The 18,676-nt window shown below is 47.0% G+C and overlaps 2 protein-coding genes across 2 annotated transcripts in view; both read right to left on the reverse strand.

The window, feature by feature from the left end:
• LOC121531973 (kielin cysteine rich BMP regulator) overlaps window positions 1–17,987 on the reverse strand; it is a 46,885-nt gene extending 28,898 nt beyond the window's left edge. The window contains exons 1-5 of the mRNA XM_041837594.2: window positions 17,606–17,987; window positions 13,820–14,364; window positions 13,577–13,649; window positions 9,788–10,083; window positions 9,477–9,645 (exon numbers count right to left, since the gene is read on the reverse strand). Coding sequence (XP_041693528.2) covers window positions 9,477–9,645; window positions 9,788–10,083; window positions 13,577–13,649; window positions 13,820–14,364; window positions 17,606–17,702 — 1,180 coding nt within the window. The 5' untranslated portion in view covers window positions 17,703–17,987. The remainder of the gene's footprint in view (window positions 1–9,476; window positions 9,646–9,787; window positions 10,084–13,576; window positions 13,650–13,819; window positions 14,365–17,605) is intronic.
• On the reverse strand, window positions 1,101–6,374 carry LOC121531974. Its single transcript, XM_041837595.2, has 4 exons — window positions 5,555–6,374; window positions 3,110–3,513; window positions 1,708–2,963; window positions 1,101–1,591 (listed from the first exon to the last, which is right to left on the reverse strand). Exons 1-4 carry the CDS (start codon window positions 6,186–6,188, stop codon window positions 1,399–1,401), a joined length of 2,487 nt encoding a protein of 828 aa, XP_041693529.1. The 5' UTR covers window positions 6,189–6,374; the 3' UTR covers window positions 1,101–1,398.
• Window positions 17,988–18,676: the final 689 nt, after the last annotated feature.

The raw sequence follows: 18,676 nt of genomic DNA on the forward strand, positions 1-18,676 counted from the left end.
TCTGACAAACAATCAGACCTATCTAAGAAGAAATAATACCCTGGTTACTGGAGTGTGTGTTATCTCCCTCTCTCTCCCTCCCTCTCCCTCCTCCCTCCCTCCCTCCCTCCCTCTCTCCCTCTCCCTCCCCCTCCCTCTCTCCCTCTCCCTCCCCCTCCCTCTTTCTCCCTCCCTCTCTCTCTCTCCAGGTCAGTTAGGAGAACATCTGGCTTTCCTCTTTAGTAATGACACAACAGAATGCTGCTCATATAGCACACACATAGACACCCACACATGCACACACACACACACACACACAGATGTTTTACGGCTGTGACCATAAACAGAGGGGCCTGCGGTGGTACAGAGTTAGAGACTGTCCCGGTGAGTACATTAACACACGATTGACTTGTCAGAGTAACAGTTTGTGTGTGTGTGTGTGTGTGTGTATGTGTGTGTGTACGTGCGTGCGTGTGTGAGGCTGCTCACCAACTGTGCCAGGAAGCATTTCCGCCACTCATCCGAGCATGCAGGCCAACGCAGAAAGATCAAAGAGTGTATGAGTGAGTGTTTGTGTCTGCATAAAAGTGACTGACTGTGTGTGTGTTGGCTGGATGCCATCAGAAACAATTAAGAGAGAGAGGGGGAAAGAAACCAGAGGAGACAAAGACAGTAGACAGAGAGGCGGGGGAAAGAAAAAAAAAGACTGATTAAGACAGGAGAAAAGAGAGAGAGGTAGGAATGAGAGTGTGAGGGATGGACAGAGAGAGAGAGAAATGAAGAGAAGACGGAGAGAGAAAGAGGGTGGGAGAGACAGAGAGATTGAAGGCATAATTTCATGTTTACAGTACATTCCAACAGGGTCGTTTCTATAGGGAACATGACAGAACAGAGACCCATTCCACATATACCGGCCTACTGTGTGTATTTGTGTGTGTGTGGAGATGGAACTTGTTTGAAAAGTAACCTTTTCATTTATGTAGGGAACATGATAGAACAATGACACATTTTACGAATACCGGGGTACTGTGTGTGTGTGTGGGGGGGATATAATGTGGTGGGTAAACAGCTTAATAGATGAAGAGTGTAAAGCAGCAACAAAGAACACTAGAAACATTCACTCGCTTTATCGAATACAGTGTGGTACATTGATTACACCTCCTGATGTCTAAATATATCCTACTTCAGTTAAATGTTCAAAGGAAGTGCTACAGGGAATGCGGGCTTTAGTTCCAGCTTAGTCCTGGAAAGATACAGGGTGTGCCAGACTTGGTAACCAGTCTTGGTAACTTGCCGTGGTTATCACTACAACCCCTCATGAAGGCTCTAATGTCGAACTGCATTGGTTTTTCATGACAAAAAAGCATTTTCTAGTCATCTTCCACTACGCTGAATGACATGGGCGCCGGTCAGCATTGGTTACCAGCCCTGGCAGATGACGTATGCTCCGGTGGTTGGGTCAAGCCACTCAGTGAAGCAGGAGCCACAGTTCCGCAAACGACACTCAGCCATCGGGTTACCAAGACAACGTGCTTCACGGCAGAGGTCAGGGCAGGTCATGGGGGCAGAGCCAAGAGGACAACCGGAGAACCAGTGTAGTTCAAAACAAAACCTACAACACACACACAAACCTATGAGAAGATACAAGAACAACTTCTACTGTAAAGCGATCTACTCACTACTCATTGGCTACTGTTTACATCACCTCTCTAATTGACCAATGGTTACCTGCTGTCTGGGGTGATCGGCAGCCAAATGCCACGTCCCCTCTGTGACATCATCTTGTGGGTGTAGTCGTCATCAGAACGCTTCTGTCCCGCCCACTCCCGCTCCAGCTGACCAATCAGGGCTTGGCTCTCCTCTGGGTCCAGAGCCATCCAATCCTGCAAAGGCCAGTGCTGAGGCAGGGCTGTGATTGGAGGGCAGATTCTTGTAATGTGGTTAAGAGTGTGTTGATTGGCTGAAATGAGCTGCTGTTGGGTGTGGTAGTAGAACCGTAGGTAGTGCGGTCCGTTGTAGAACCAGTTACAGCTGTCCTTATCGTAACCGTCTGGTCGAAAGCCAAACGCATCAAAACCACCCCGGTCCAAACCAAAGGGGTCAAAACCATAAACACTGTAGCCACTGTCGCTAAAGAGCTCTGACATAACCTTCTCTCGTTCTCTCTCCTCCTTCTCTCCACTCTCCTCTTCTCTCACCTCACTCTCCTTCTCTTTCTCCCCCTGACTCTCCTCTTCTCTCTCTTCCTCCCTCATAAACAATCCATCCCAGCGCATCCCGAACCATGTAACATTTTGGCGGTTAAACCCATAGCGGTTGTATCCAGAAATGTCATAGCCCTCTCTGTCGATGTGGTCACGGTCCAAACCATCCCTACTATAACCAAGCAGGTCCCAGCCCATGCGGTTGAAACCTTGTCTGTCATATCCATTGCGATTGTAACCACTGTGGTCAAAGCCATCATAGCCTTGTGCATTGTAATCATAGGTGCTGTGTATATGGTTGTTGTGTGTATCTTGTCTCTTTCTGTGATAGCTGGCAGTGTCTTTCGCTGCTCTGCGGCGGCCCTTCCCTCTTTCGGCACGGAGTGATGATGTCACATTACAGGGAGCTCCGAGGGTTATGGGTACGTACACCACACACAGTTGTTCCCGTGAAGACATCACATCATCAGGAGCAATGCCGAACGGCTTCATCTTCACGTGACGCTGCCTCACCGGGTACTGTGTGTGTACGTGAGTGTGCCCATGAGCTTCTTCGTGAGTGTGCACGTCTCTGTGCCTGTCCTGCCAGTGTGTCCAGAGCTTGTCGATGAAAGCGGCGTGTGAGAGGTAGAGGGGATCGTAGGCGGCCAGAGGAGAGGCCATGTGGCCCCCCACCCAGAGCCTAAATAGCCCAGACAGCCCCTGCAGAGCCTGGGAGAACAACAGGAAGTTCCCTTGGGACAGTAGCCTCTGGACGCTCACCGCGTCAGGCACAGACACCTGCTGAGACCAAGGGACAACGTCAGAGGAAAACATGACAGACAAATAAAGATCACTTTAATGACCTTTAGCAATGACATACAGTAATCCTTTCATAGTGTATACAGCCTTAAACATGAGGAAAATTGTAAAATCATGAGGCTAACCGAGGTGTTGAAGCTCCGTCGTAGACAGGGGGACCAGCGGAACCGTGCAGACAAGCCCTGGAAGGAGTGGTGGGGGACACAGCCTGAGACAGAGTTGCTCTCTTGCTCTCCATCCCCCTCACTCGCTCCATCCCTCTCTCTCTCTTCATCCCTTTCCCTCTCGCCATCCCTCTCTCTCTCTCCGTCCCCTCCAAACATCTCGGCCTGCCAGACAGCTGAGGTCAAAAGATCACCAGAGTCGACCGTCCACTCGAAGTACGGAACACCCAGTTGGCATGACGACACAGCCTGGAGCTCCTGCTCCACCACCCGCAGGAAGTAGCGCTGCCAGGGCAGGAAGTAGGTGTGGCCACCAGCCTGAGGGGAGAACTCAGCTCTCAGCTTGGTGAAACCGTCCCATACACCTACACAAAAACCAACATGAAAACAAGACTGATCTAAGGTATCAGAGAGAACAAATCTCAGTTAGCTGTACATGTGTACCTGACTAGTAGAGAGTTAGCTGTACACGTGTATCTAGCTAGTAGAGTAAGCTGTACAGTGTATCTAGCTAGTAGAGTTAGCTATACAAGTGTATCTAGCTAGTAGAGTAAGCTGAACAGGTGCAGCTGGTTATTAGAGTTAGTGTTAGCTGTAAAGGTATACCAGGCTAGTAGGGAGTTAGCTATAAAGGTGTACCTAGCTAGTAGGGAGTTAGCTATACAGGTGTACCTAGCTAGTAGGGAGTTAGCTATACAGGTGTACCTAGCTTGCTAGGGAGTTAGCTGTACAGGTGTACCAGGGTTTCCGTTACATGCTAACCTCTCACTATTACAATAACAGGGGAGGTTAGCATAATTGGGGGAGTATGATATGTGTGTGTCTGTAACGTTCTCACTCATCATGATACAAAAAGTGCAGTAATTTCTAAACAGTCTACCAATATGGATGAAAATAAATTTAAACTGACAGTCTGCACTTTAACCTCATAGTCATTGTATCATTTCAAATCCAAAGTGATGGAGTACAGAGCCAAAACAGCAAATAATGTGTCACTGTCCCAATACTTTTGGAGCTCACTATAGCTGTACACAGGTGTACCTAGCTAGTTGGGAGTTAGCTATACAGGTGTACCTGGTGCAGACTAGCTGTACACAGGTGAACCTAGCTAGTTGGGAGTTAGCTGTACACAGGTGTAACTAGCTAAATGTAGTTGGGAGTTAGCTGTACACAGGTGTACCTGTGTAACGATCCCGGCTGTCTGAGTCGGGTCCTGGCTGGTGACTAGTGTTCCTGTTCGTAATCTCCAGTTTCCCGAGGGTTCGGGAACGCTCCGGGGAGCGCTCTTGTTTTCCGCACCTGCATCCCATCAGCAATCTGCACACCTGGTCCTGATCATCACCCTTCTTAGGCTCTGGCCTAACATCCAGTTCCTGCCGGATCGTTAGCCATGAACAGTATGTTTGTCAGCGTATCAGCCTTGAGTTCTAGCGTTAGTTTTTGTTGTTTTGCACCTTGTTGATTTGCTGTGTACTCACCTCCGTTTTGTTCTGTCTGCAGTCTCTCACCGGAACCTTCACCCAACCTCTGCCTGATGGTCGGGCTGCCGGCCATGTCTGGACCTACCACTGCACCCTCAACAACCCATCCACGCCACCCGCTCTGTCCCTGGATTATTCAGCCTCACTCGGGAGTCAATTAATAAACACTCACCTTTTTCTCTAAGTACCTTGTCCTGGTCTGCTTCTGGGTTCTGGCGTAGTAAACCGTGACAGAACGATCCGGCCTCTGTCACGGTTTACTACGCCAGAACCCAGAAGCAGACCAGGACAAGGTACTTAGAGAAAAAGGTGAGTGTTTATTAATTGACTCCCGAGTGAGGCTGAATAATCCAGGGACAGAGCGGGTGGCGTGGATGGGTTGTTGAGGGTGCAGTGGTAGGTCCAGACATGGCTCGGCAGCCGCCGACCATCAGGCAGAGGTTGGGTGAAGGTTCCGGGTGAGAGACTGCAGACAGAACAAAACGGAGGTGAGTACACAGCAAATCAACAAGGTGCAAAACAACAAAAACTAACGCTAGAACTCAAGGCTGATACGCTGACAAACATACTGTTCATGGCTAACGCATCCGGCAGGAACTGGATGTTAGGCCAGAGCCTAAGAAGGGTGATGATCAGGACCAGGTGTGCAGATTGCTGATGGGATGCAGGTGCGAAAACAAGAGCGCTCCCCGGAGCGTTCCCGAACCCTCGGGAAACTGGAGATTACGAACAGGAACACTAGTCACCAGCCAGGACCCGACTCAGACAGCCGGGATCGTTACAACCTGGCTGTGTTGGGAGTTAGCTATACAGGTGTACCTAGTGCAGACTAGCTGTACACAGGTGAACCTAGCTAGTTGGGAGTTAGCTGTACACAGGTGTAACTAGCTAAATGTAGTTGGGAGTTAGCTGTACACAGGTGTACCTGGCTGTGCGTAGAGTCTCCTGATGGCTCGTTGGTACTGACGTCTCTCTTTCAGGGTCAGGTCTCGTATCTCCTTCCGCTGTGTCAGTTGACTACACCCACACTGCACCGCTCCGCTTTGATTACACAAACACTCTTCACAGCCATGCCTGAACCTCTCCCCGTAGCTCTGTGGCAGGCTATGGTAGAGGCAGCCACCGGCGTGGCCGCAGTCCACATCAGAGCAGCGCTGGCCGGGAGAGAAACTCACAGCCTCTCCCTCTCCGTGGAGGTCCCTGACCCTGGCCTGACAGGCCGACACAGACAGGTACTCACAGCTGTAGGTGAAATCAGTATCCATCCCTCTAGAGTCAAACCCACTAGCATTTTTCTCTCTCCCTCTCTCCTCCTTTCTTTCTCTCTGCTGGTCTGGCTTGGTCAGGTTGATCCACTGGTAACCAAAGTGCTCAGATCCGTCCTCCTCCAATGTCCTCTTGTCAGTTATTTCTCCAAACCACGCCTCATCCTCCTTTTGGCCCCTCCCACTCTGCTCCTGGTCAGAGGTTGTGTTATCTCCCTGGCGACCGTTGCCCTGGCTGTCGTAGCCAATGAGAGGACTCGGTTTGGGCAGGCGGAAGCAGCAGGCTCCCATCATGCACTGCTCCTGGCAAGCCTCGAGGGAGAGGAAGTTGTTGTTGCTGTTTCCTGTGCAGAACAGGAAGTGGTCACAGCGGCCGTGGGCAGGGCTGAAGAACCAGCGACGCTGAGGTGAACTCTGACCTCTACAGCTGCCCTCTGGACGGGGCTGCCAGCATGCCTACACACACACACACACACACACACACACACACAATCACACACACAGTGCCTCTTACCCTCCCTAACCCAGTGCAGCATTCTCCATTAAACATCAGGACAATGCTAGTCTAATGTTAGGCATGAAGTACTACAAAGCAGGGGTGAGTTTCCGGAAAGCCTCATAGCTAACGTTAAGTTTTTCTCTCAACAAACTAGCCGCACCAGGCGTGAGAGAGTAACAATTGCGAAATGTATTTTTGACAATGAATGAAGCACTTTGTTTAAAAGCCAATTTATGCTTGATCCGGACTGCGGTCCGGAGGTTTCCATAAGGCGGGTGTGACGCAATTGCGAAGCCTCCAGAGACTTACGGAGGCCAAATCGAGCTCCGTACGCCAAATGTTGTAACAATGCAGAGGGCTCCACATAGCACCGTATAGCTCCGCATTGAAATGATTGGTTGATGGTAGGTGGGGATGGTACATCCTATATAAACACAAACTCACTTCCTTGACACCTTCCTTGACAACAAACATGGAGAACTTTGAACAAACATGGAGAACTCTGTTCCAGCCATTATTATGAGCCATCCTCCCCTCACCACTGATAAGAACAAGTTCACAAATAAAATACATATTTTGTGTCTTTGAAATCGTGTAGGGATTTCAAAGACACGAAAATGAGTTTGAACTCCTGGAAAGAGATTGGGGAGGTAATGCGGATAGATGCGGTAAAGAGGTCAATGGAATGCAGATAGTGGGGGATAGAAGGCTGCTGGATTGGCGCACATTCAACAAATTTGATCTAACAAATTGGATATTTGTCAAATCCGTCATGATTGATGTATTGTAACAGGGCCATAATATGGTTACTAAAATCCCATTTGGATATATTTGGGTGTTTTCGCTCCATAACATTTAGATGTTGTCCCTTTTCAGGTTTAGAAAAAGTGGTAGTCAAAGTTGTTTTTAACTGTAATGCAGCTGATTGATAACGATGACATGAACATGTATTGGGGTTGACATCCATACAAGCATTATACAATTTTTACCTCAACATAGTGTGAAATACACATATAAACAATAGCCTAAATCTATGCTAATTTTGCTGGGGGGCAATTGGAAGATTTGGAATGGAGATGCAGGTGGGAAAACTGTGCAGCCTTTTTACTCCATGCTATCTTGGCTGGGCAACCTATGTCAAGCACCGGGACACGGACTCCAACATCTCAGAAGAGGTACGGTCTTGTCTTTTCATTTAGCCAGTTGCTCGTAATTAGCTGGATGGCTATAGAGATTAGCCCTGAATCACTACGAATGGTGCGGTGCAGACCAATTTATTGGATGCGTATGACAGCTCCCCGAAGAGTAAGAAGTATGAATGCTCTAACTTCTGCGGAGGCCGCATAGCTGTAAATGTTGTATGGCCACTGCAGACCTGGATAGACCATAAATCGGCTTTCAGAGTAACTTGGGTCTCAGTCCTTGAGAGAAAAGTACCACTTTAGCTATGAAGCTTTTGGGAAACTCAACCCAGATTGTTTACCAACACAGCTCTAACTCTTACACAGCACTACCCCACAGCAGATCACTACACGCTATTTACATCTCAGGAAAAATGTACAACATTAACTACTCAGCAATGCAAAACTCTAGAAAACACAGCTCTGCATTACACAAGCAACTCTACAACACAACTCTACAGCAGTGGTTTTTAACGTGTGGTCTGCGGGGGTACTGCAGGTGGGCCGCAATTGTTTTAATTAGTTTTTCTTCCAAAAATAATAACATAATGATGTTATAAACAATTTTACATTACTTATCACAATGCAAATTCTTTAACAAACATCCATCTGTAATAATAGGCATTTAATCTGTTACATTCGCTGTAAAAATGAACTCTAAATTTGACTGCTAAGATATTTTATGTTTAATAAAAATCGCGACTCTGTGAATGGTGGTCCTCAAGCGCTTTTGACAGTGATTTCCCCAGAAAGGAAAAAGTTGGGAATCGCTGCTCTACAGTACACACACACCCACAACTCTAGAAAATGCACAGCTCTGCAGGACACAGCAAAACTCTACAACACACACAACTCTAGAAAACACAAAACTCTATAAAGTGGTGTCCAAACCTGTCAGAGTTCTGACCCACCTCAAGCCTGTCAAATGTTCTTCTGACCTGTCAGATAAACCAAGCAGCCACAAGGATCACACAAGAATCACACCAACACACTCCACTAGTATGGTAAAGTTTAGTTTAATCTAATACACTAATCTAGAATAGTTTAAATGTCTATCCTATGTGGTAGTACCTGTGTCAGCTGTGTTTCACAGTATGTCCCGGTGGTATAGGGGGGGCAGAGGCAGCGGAACCCAGCAAGGTCAGAGGTCAAAGAGACACACACACCCCCATTACGACAGGGGCGGGATTCTGGGGGGGCAGCAATGAATGCCTCTGTTTGTTTCACACCTTGGATGCTTGTGTGGGTGAGTGTTGGTTGTGTCTTGTGCATGTGTGTGAATGTGTGTGTGCGTGCACAGTGTTTCCCCTATACTCATAAATCGTTGCCACCACTCCCAAAAAATATTATCCTAAAACCAGATATAAAGTACTGTACGTAGAAAATATCATGGAGCTATATATTTTTAAATAAGATCATCTTTGAGAATAATAATCACCAAAATAAAAACTAGACAGCCAGGGAGAATTTAAAATTCAAAAAATGTCATGGCATTGATTTAGTTATATGTTTGAGTGACTCAGATAGCATAATAACATGGCAAAATCCACAGGGCACACACTGGTTGAATCAACGTTGTTTCCACGTCATTTCAATGAAATGACGTTGAACCAACGTGGAAATACGTTGAATTGACATCTGTGCCCAGTGTGAAACCATGGCAAAATGTGTAGAATTGCAGGAAATTAGCTTTAAAACAGCATTTTCTTCTCTCAGCCCTATGACAAAATCTGTAGAATTGCAGGAAACTAGCATTACAACTGTGAAAATGTATCTCTGCCCCATGGCAAAATGTGTAGATTCCCCACTCCCCCCACACTAACTTTGCCACCGCTTCTGGAAAAAATACTAGTGGGAAACACTGGTGTGCCTGTGTTTGTGTGTGTGCAGTACGGTACCTACCGTCAGTAGAAGCAGAGCAGGTGACCTGTCCAGAGGTGCAGGTACAGAACGTGTTCCGGTGCGTCTCCCAGCGATGCCCCTCCTCCACCTGTCTCCCCTCCCACACACACCCACGCCTCACACACTCACACCCCTCCAGATACTGCACACGAGCCTGCAGGTCCACATTCTACACACACACAGACACACACACACACAAAAATACATAGTCAATCGTCAGTCTTGCGTGGATAATGATGAGTATACCTCAATTGTCCATTGAAATCTTTAAATAAACATCACATTATAATACATGACTTTGCTGTGGCTACCTGGGCCTTGACCATGTCCAGCATGCGCTCCAGGCCTTCTAGCCTCTCCTCCAACCCCCTCAGCCTATCCTCGCCCTGGGTCTGAGAGACAGGTTTCACCCCCTGGGTTGCTGGAGGACCCAGAAGCACCCCACCTCTCTGGGGCTGGTCGCCCTGGGGATGATGGGGGTGGGGAGAGGGGTTATGTGGCTGGTCGTTGGCTATATCCTGCTGAGGTTCCAGCCCAGGTCCACTGTCAACACTGTCTACTGGAGCAGAGCTATTAAGCTGGGCACGGGGAGGGCTGGGCAGAGAATCTGAGAAAGAGGGGAAGGGTGAGAGGAGAAGAACAGCGAGAAAGAGAGTGAGCGGGGGGGAGTGAAAGACGGAGGGAGAGGAGGAAGCCAGTAATCAGTTGATCTAATACAAAAACAGAGTTAATCAGTCTGAAAATGTGAATTAACAGTCAGACTCTAAACTTAGAACTCATAAATAAACAACATATAGGAAGTAGCCGGGCGATCACAGATAATATCTACACTAGTCCCCAGAGTCCAGAGAGCATACACACGCACGAGCACGCACAAGCGGCCACACACACGAGCACACATGCACAAACACAACATATTTTTTACTATCCTTGAGGGGACCGAACATGTTCAGGGAAGTGACCAAGAACCCGATGGTCACTGACAGAGCTCCAGAGTTCCTCTGTGGAGATGGGAGAACCTTCCAGAAGGACAACCATCTCCGCAGCACTCCACAAATCACGCCATTATGGTAGAGTGGCCAGAAGAAGCCACTCCTCAGTAAAAGGCACATGACAGCCTGCTTGGAGTTTGCCAAAAGGCACCTAAAGAACTCTAAGACCATGAGAAACAAGATTCTCTCTCTCCAGATGAAATCTTGCGACTTGTGACGGCCTGCCGCTCAACAACCTTTTCGCTTGACCCTATCCCCTCCTCTCTTCTCCAGACCATTTCCGGAGACCTTCTCCCTTACCTCACCTCGCTCATCAACTCATCCTTGACCACTGGCTATGTCCCTTCCGTCTTCAAGAGAGCGAGAGTTGCACCCATTCTCAAAATACCTACACTCGATCCCTCCGATGTCAACAACAGACCAGTATCCCTTCTTTCTTTTCTCTCCAAAACTCTTGAGCGTGCAGTCTTTAGCCAACTCTCTTGCTATCTCTCTCAGAATGACCTTCTTGATCCATACCAGTCAGGTTTCAAGACTGGTCATTCAACTGAGACTGCTCTTCTCTGTGTCACGAAGGCTCTCCGCACTGCTAAAGCTAACTCTCTCTCCTCTGCTCTCATCCTTCTAGACCTATCTGCTGCCTTTGATACTGTGAACCATCAGATCCTCCTCTCCACCCTCTCCGAGTTGGGCATCTCCGGCACGGCTCACTCTTGGATTGTGTCCTACCTCACAGGTCGCTCCTACCAGGTGGCGTGGCGAGAATCTGTCTCCGCACCACGTGCTCTCACCACTGGTGTCCCCCAGGGCTCAGTTCTAGGCCCTCTCCTATTCTCTCTATACACCAAGTCACTTGGCTCTGTCATATCCTCACATGGTCTCTCCTATCATTGCTACGCAGATGACACACAATTAATCTTCTCCTTTCCCCCTTCTGATAACCAGGTGGCAAATCACATCTCTGCATGTCTGGCAGACATATCAGTGTGGATGACGGATCACCACCTCAAGCTGAACCTCGGCAAGACGGAGCTGCTCTTCCTCCCGGGGAAGGACTGCCCGCTCCATGATCTCGCCATCATGGTTGACAACTCCATTGTGTCCTCCTCCCAGAGTGCAAAGAACCTTGGCGTGACCCTGGACAACACCCTGTCGTTCTCCGCTAACATCAAAGCGGTGACCCGATCCTGTAGGTTCATACTCTACAACATTCGCAGAGTACGACCCTACCTTACACAGGAAGCGGCACAGGTCCTAATCCAGGCACTTGTCATCTCCCGTCTGGATTACTGCAACTCACTGTTGGCTGGGCTCCCTGCCTGTGCCATTAAACCCCTACAACTCATCCAGAACGTTGCAGCCCGTCTGGTGTTCAACCTTCCCAAGTTCTCTCACATCACCTCGCTCCTCCGCACACTCCACAGGCTTCCAGTTGAAGCCCGCATCTGCTACAAGACCATGGTGCTTGCCTACGGAGCTGTAAGGGGAACGGCACCTCCGTACCTTCAGGCTCTGATCAGTCCCTACACCCAAATGAGGGCATTGCGTTCATCCACCTCTGGCCTGCTGGCCCCCTTACCTCTGCGGAAGCACAGTTCCCGCTCAGCCCAGTCAAAACTGTTCGCTGCTCTGGCACCCCAATGGTGGAACAAGCTCCCTCACGATGTCAGGACAGCGGAGTCACTCACCACCTTCCGGAGACACTTGAAACCCCACCTCTTTAAGGAATACCTGGGATAGGATAAAAGTAATCCTTCTACCCTCCCCCTACCCCACCCCCCCAACATTTTTTTTATAATAATCAAAATTGATATATTGTAAAGTGGTTGTCCCACTGGCTATCATAAGGTGAATGCACCAATTTGTAAGTCGCTCTGGATAAGAGCGTCTGCTAAATGACGAAAATGTAAAAATGTAAATGATGAAACCAAGATTGAACTCTTTGGCCTGAATGCCAAGCGTCACGTCTGGAGGAAACCTGGCACCATCCCTACGGTGAAGCATGGTGGTGGCAGCATCATGCTGTGGGGATGTTTTAAGCGGCAGGGACTGGGAGACTAGTCAGGATCGAAGGAAAGATGAACAGAGCAAAGTACAGAGAGAGATCCTTGATGAAAACCTGCTCCAGAGCGCTCAGGACCTCAGACTGGGGCGAAGGTTCACCTTCCAATAGGACAACGACCCTAAGCACACAGCCAAGACAACGCAGGAGTGGCTTCAGGACAAGTCTCTGAATGTCCTTGAGTGGCTCAGCCAGAGCCCGGACTTGAACCTGATCTAACATCTCTGGAGAGACCTAAAAATAGCTGTGCCGCGACGCTCCCCATCCAACCTGACAGATTTTGAAAGGATCTGCAGAGAAGAATGGGTGAAACTCACCAAATACAGGTGTGCCAAGCTTGTAGCATCATACCCAAAAAGATTCGAGGCCGTAATCGCTGCCAAAGGTGCTTCAACAAAGTACTAAGTAAAGGGTCTGAATATTTATGTAAATGTGATATTTAAGCTTCATATTTTTAATAAATTAGCTATTTTTGCTTTGTCATTATGTGGTATTGTGTGTAGATTGATGAGGGAAAAATCTATTGAATCAATTGTAGAATAAGGCTGTAACGTAACAAAATTTAGAAAAAGTGAAGGAGTCTGAATACTTTCCGAATGCATTGTATAGATAGGTGTGTGCCTTTCCAAATCATGTCTAATCAATTGAATGTACCACAGGTGGACTCCAATCAAGTTGTAGAAACATCTCAAGGATGATCAATGGAAACAGGATCCACCTGAGCTCAATTTCGAGTCACATAGCAAAGGGTCTGAATACTTATGTAAATAAGGTATTTCTGTTTTTTATTTGTAATACATTTGCTAAAATGTCTAAAAACCTGTTTTTGCTTTGTCATTATGGGGTATTGTGAGGACATTTTTTATTTAATCCATTTTAGAATAAGGCTGTAACGTAACAAAATGTGGAAAAAGTCAAGGGGTCTGAATACTTTCCGAATGCACTGTAGATTAGTATACTCAGTTCCTCATTCGTAGAGAATGACATGGACTTGCCTTTATGGCAAAGTAGCCATAAAACCAATAGCCAGGTTAAAAATCCTTTACCTGTAATGTTGTCACAGTGCCACGGACGCCTCTGATACGCTCTGGTAGAGATCTCAGCTGTCTGCACATAACCCTATAAAGAGAGAGTGATGGAGAGATAGAAGGGGGGGAGAGAGAGAGAGAGAGAGAGAGAGAGAGCGAGTGAGAGAGAGAGAGAGAGAGAGAGAGAAAGAGAAACCGTTATGGAGTGCATACTTGCATGTGTGTACGTGTGAATATGTGTATGTGAGTGTGTTTACTCACAGTGAACTTGCTCTCCATGTCACCCTGTGTGCTGGCCAGTGTGATGACTAGGTCTGGGGGCAGCTGTAGTTTGACTCTCTCCTCTTTGTCTCTCTGTATAACCACCGCCTCTCTACAGTCCACAAACAGAGACACATGGCCAGCTTCCAGGTTCAGGGCCAACCGCACCCAGCCTCCCCCAGAGAAGGGACTTCCTCCTGGGAACAGTACGCTGGCAAGCCCCTGGCCTCCCGAGCCAGCCTGGTGGTCCAGACGCAGAGATTTGGAGCGGGTAGAGGAGTAGAGTTGGAGGAGGGGCGAGGAAGAGGAGGAGGAGGAGAAAGAGAGCAGAGTGCCACTGGAGTCTGCGCCCTGACGTCCCACCAGGTGAATTCCCAGACTGCCTTGCAGAGAGGAAACAAGGTAGTTGGAGTATTGTTTGGGAAGGGTCAGGTGAGGTGAGCGGGGGCGGAGTTTGTAGGCCTGGGTTCCAGGCCACTCCCCCTGGACTTTGGATACACCCTTTAAGGGGCGGGACATGTTGAGAGCCTCCAGTAGGTCAATCACTGAGGGACAGACAAGACAATGAATCAGAACTGACAGACAGATCAGCAAGCGAGCCAATCAAAATACGAACATGAAACGCATGTCAAAAATGTTATAAATTGATTTGCATTTGAATTAGGGAAATAAGTATTTGACCCCTCTGCAAAAAATTACTTAGTACTTGTAGTTCTGGGCTGATTCCTCACCGTTCTCATGATCATTGCAACTCCACGAGGTGAGATCTTGCATGGAGCCCCAGGCCGAGGGAGATTGACAGTTCTTTTGTGTTTTTTCCATTTGCGAATAATCGCATCAACTGTTGTCACCTTCTCACCAAGCTGCTTGGCGATGGTCTTGTAGCCCATTCCAGCCTTGTGTAGGTCTACAATCTTGTCCCTGACATCCTTGGAGAGCTCTTTGGTCTTGGCCATGGTGGAGAGTTTAGAATCTGATTGATTGATTGCTTCTGTGGACAGGTGTCTTTTATACAGGTAACAAACTGAGATTAGGAGCACTCCCTTTAAGAGTGTGCTCCTAATCTCACCTCGTTACCTGTATAAAAGACACCTGGGAGCCAGAAATCTTTCTGATTGAGAGGGGGTCAAATACTTATTTCCCTCATTAAAATGCAAATCAATTTATAACATTTTTGACATGCGTTTTTCTGGATTTTTTTGTTGTTCTTGTCTCTCACTGTTCAAATAAACCTACCATTAAAATTATAGACTGATCATTTCTTTGTCAGTGGGCAAACGTACAAAATCAGCAGGGGATCAAATACTTTTTTCCCTCACTGTATTCAGACTTTGCTATTAGACTCGAGTCTTTGCTATAAGACTCGAAATTGAGCTCAGGTGCTTCCTGTTTCCATTGATCATCCTTGAGATGTTTCTATAACTTGTTTGGAGTGCACCTGTGGTAAATTCAATTGATTGGACATGATTTGGAAAGGCACACACCTGTCTATATAAGGTCCCACAGTTGACTGTGCATGTCAGAGCAAAAACCAAGCCATGAGGTCGACGGAATTGTCCATAGAGCTCCGACACAGGATTGTGTCAAGGCACAGATCTGGGAAGGGTACCAAAAAATGTCTGCAACATAGAAGGTCCCCAAGAACACAGTGGCCTCCATCATTCTAAAATGGAAGACGTTTGGAACCACCACGACTCTTCCTAGAGCTGGCCGCTGGCCAAACTGAGCAATCAAAGAAGAAGGGCCTTAGTCAGGGAGGTGACCAAGAACCATATGGTCACTCTAACAGAGCTCCAGAGTTCCTCTGTGGAGATGGGAGAACCTTCCAGAAGGACAACCATCTCTGCAGCACTCCACCAATCAGGCCTTTATGGTAGAGTGGCCAGACGGAAGCCACTCCTCAGTAAAAGGCACATGACAGCCTGCTTGGAGTTCGCCAAAAGGCACCTAAAGGACTCTCAGACCATGAGAAACAAGATTCTCTGGTCTGATGAAACCAAGATTGAACTCTTTGGCCTGAATGCCAAGCGTCACGTCTGGAGGAAACCTGGCACCATCCCTACGGTGAAGCATGGTGGTGGCAGCATCATGCTGTGGGGATGTTTTTCAGCGGCAGGGACTGGGACACTAGTCAGGATCGAGGGAAAGATGAACGGAGCAAAGTACAGAGAGATCCTTGATGAAAACCTGCTCCAGAGCGCTCAGGACCTCAGACTGGGGCGAAGGTTCACCTTCCAACAGGACAACGACCCTAAGCACACAGCCAAGACAATGCAGGAGTGGCTTAGGGACAAGTCTCTGAATGTCCTTGAATGGCCCAGCCAGAGCCCGGACTTGAACCTCATCGAACATCTCTGGAGAGACCTGAAAATAGCTGTGCAGCAATGCTCCCCATCCAACTTGACAGAGCTTGAGGGGATCTACAGATAAGAATGGAAGAAACTCCCCAAATACAGGTGTGCCAAGCTTGTAGCGTCATACCCAAGAAGAATCAAGGCTGTAATCGCTGCCAAAGGTGCTTCAACAAAGTACTGAGTAAAGGGTCTGAATACTTATGTAAATGTGATATTTCCGTTTTTTATTTTTAATAAATTTGCAAAAGTTTCTAAAAACCAGTTTTTGCTTTGTCATTATGGGGTATTGTGTGTAGATTGATGAGGGGGAAAAACGATTTAATACATTTTAGAATAAGGCTGTGATGTAACAAAATGTTGAAAAAGTCAAGGGGTCTGAATACTTTCCGAATGCACTGTAAATAGGACACATTAGCTAAAATGGTCCCACCTGATCTTTCCCCCTCCCGACTGCCTATATATTTTCATTGTTAGAGTGACCACTAGAGTATCTGGTCAATATAATGGATAATCTGTGGCCAAATGGAGACCAGCACAACAACACATGGTTAGTGGTTTTATGACGTGCACATAGTGTATAGTGTTAAATGTAACCCTGCCTTGTTACAATGTCCACTGTGTATAGTGTTACATGTAACCCTGCCTCACATAAATCTTACATAATTAATAATTGTAGAAGAGCACTGTGGTCAGATGAACAAATAATAGGTTTTCTGACATAAAATTAGATGACTTTTCTACATTGAAACCTGTCTGTCTTTTTTATTTTTCAAATCCACTGCTTAACATTGTGTATGTATAGAGTTAATGTGACATTGTAACCATTCTTTGCATAACATTCAGCCATGCTATAGTAGTTCACTAAACTACACAGTACTGTATGTTGTCCATTGAAGTGGTTGTCTCTGGCTCTTTTGATATCAGATTCAGAATGAATAATAACATGGTTTGTGGTAGTTTGAAAGGGTTTCATCCACCTTAGGCCAGGAGTGTTTCCATTTCATATGACCCGACAAGAAAAAGCCCTGCCCTATAGTCATAGCACAGATGAAAAAGGGAGCTATTTATAATAATACTATTTTTTCATAGACTACGAATAGGACCCAGAGATTTACCTGACCAGGTCATGAGATCACTTTTGACCCTGTGGTGCCAGATCGGGACAGAGAGGTGGAGATAGAGACTGTGCAGCCTACACCCAGTGTCAATGTTCCTACGATGTCACTGATCCTAAATTAATGCAAAAAGTAGTCTAACATTTCAACACAGTCACTGATTAATGTGATACAATGACAAACAGATGCTGGCAGGCATACTTTTAATCTGATCATCAAATCATGTCACACACACGCACACACAAACACACACAAAGTGCAACCTAACCATTGTTCTGAGAACCAGTTTTGCGGGCGCCAATATCGAATACACATACCGTTCTCATGGTCATCATGATCTATAGGGTGGGCTCGAAGGGACGAACAAACACTCAACAACACACACAGCAGGGTCTTCAGCCAGCGGACCTCCATTCCCCCACAGCTGGTTGTGAGAGTGTGTGAACACCTCCGCAGAAAGAAAGTTCCCCTTCAGTTTACACTTTGCGCGCCTCAAATCCGCACGAAAAGTTACTCCATAGTAGTGACAATGAGTTTAAATAGCCTAGTTAAATGCGATAATTTGAAATTCAAAACCGTTCATTTGAGACGTTAATTTGACAAACAAAGAAGCGCAAACAAGTTATGTCCTTATTCCAACACGGTCTCTCTAAACTGCGTCCCCCTAGACTTCAACTCCTCTTCCCTGATGTCACCGAGCGATGTGCGTCACAGAAACACGAAACATCTGGATGCAGGCAGGATCTCTATCTCAGCGGAGGCTATATGGACACGCCTGGTGCCCAACATTTTTGAAGTATGTCGGGCAGCGAGAGTTGAGTGGGGACGAACGGATTCGGTTTAATCAGTTTCGTCAGACGTCCTAATGAGCCCTCCACAGCTAGGTAGTATTACTAGTTTATGCTTGAGTCTAGAATTTAAAAACTTGTCTGCCGAAGTTGTGACTCATGCACTTTTTACCAGACTACAAAAGCAACAAATGTGAATTCAACATGAATTCAACAACAGAAAAGTCACCATGTCATTGGATGTAGGTTAAAAGTTGGGAGAAAATAAGATGAAACTCCCTTAAATTGATGATTTTTTTCAAATCCAATCAGTTTTCCACATTGGTTCAAGGTCATCACATTTTTTTTGGTTGTTGAAATGACGTGGAAACAACGTTGATTCAACCAGTTTTTGCCCAGTGGGTACTTCCCTCTAAGTTACTGTAGGACAGCAGTGCTCAGCAAGCAGGACACAGGCCTAAGGACACACTGTGCCCCTTGTTGTTGTGTTTCCGGCAGCGCAAACTCTACCCATTGAGCAGCAGTAGCCAGTAGGCCTACCCACTGGGCACAGACGTAAATTCAACGTCTATTCCACATTGGTTCAACGTAATTTCAATG

This window comes from Coregonus clupeaformis, chromosome 19 (genome assembly GCF_020615455.1).
Source record: "Coregonus clupeaformis isolate EN_2021a chromosome 19, ASM2061545v1, whole genome shotgun sequence".
NCBI classification, from domain to species: Eukaryota; Metazoa; Chordata; class Actinopteri; order Salmoniformes; family Salmonidae; genus Coregonus; species Coregonus clupeaformis.

Coding starts and splice junctions, on each gene's coding strand:
- LOC121531974 (XM_041837595.2), bottom strand. CDS start 6,188: ATGATGGGAGCCTGCTGCTTCCGCCTGCCCAAACCGAGTCCTCTCATT. Junction 2,964..3,109: donor GACGGAGCTTCAACACCTCG/GTTAGCCTCATG, acceptor TGGTCTCAGCAG/GTGTCTGTGCCTGACGCGGT. Junction 1,592..1,707: donor CCGATCACCCCAGACAGCAG/GTAACCATTGGT, acceptor TGTGTGTTGTAG/GTTTTGTTTTGAACTACACT.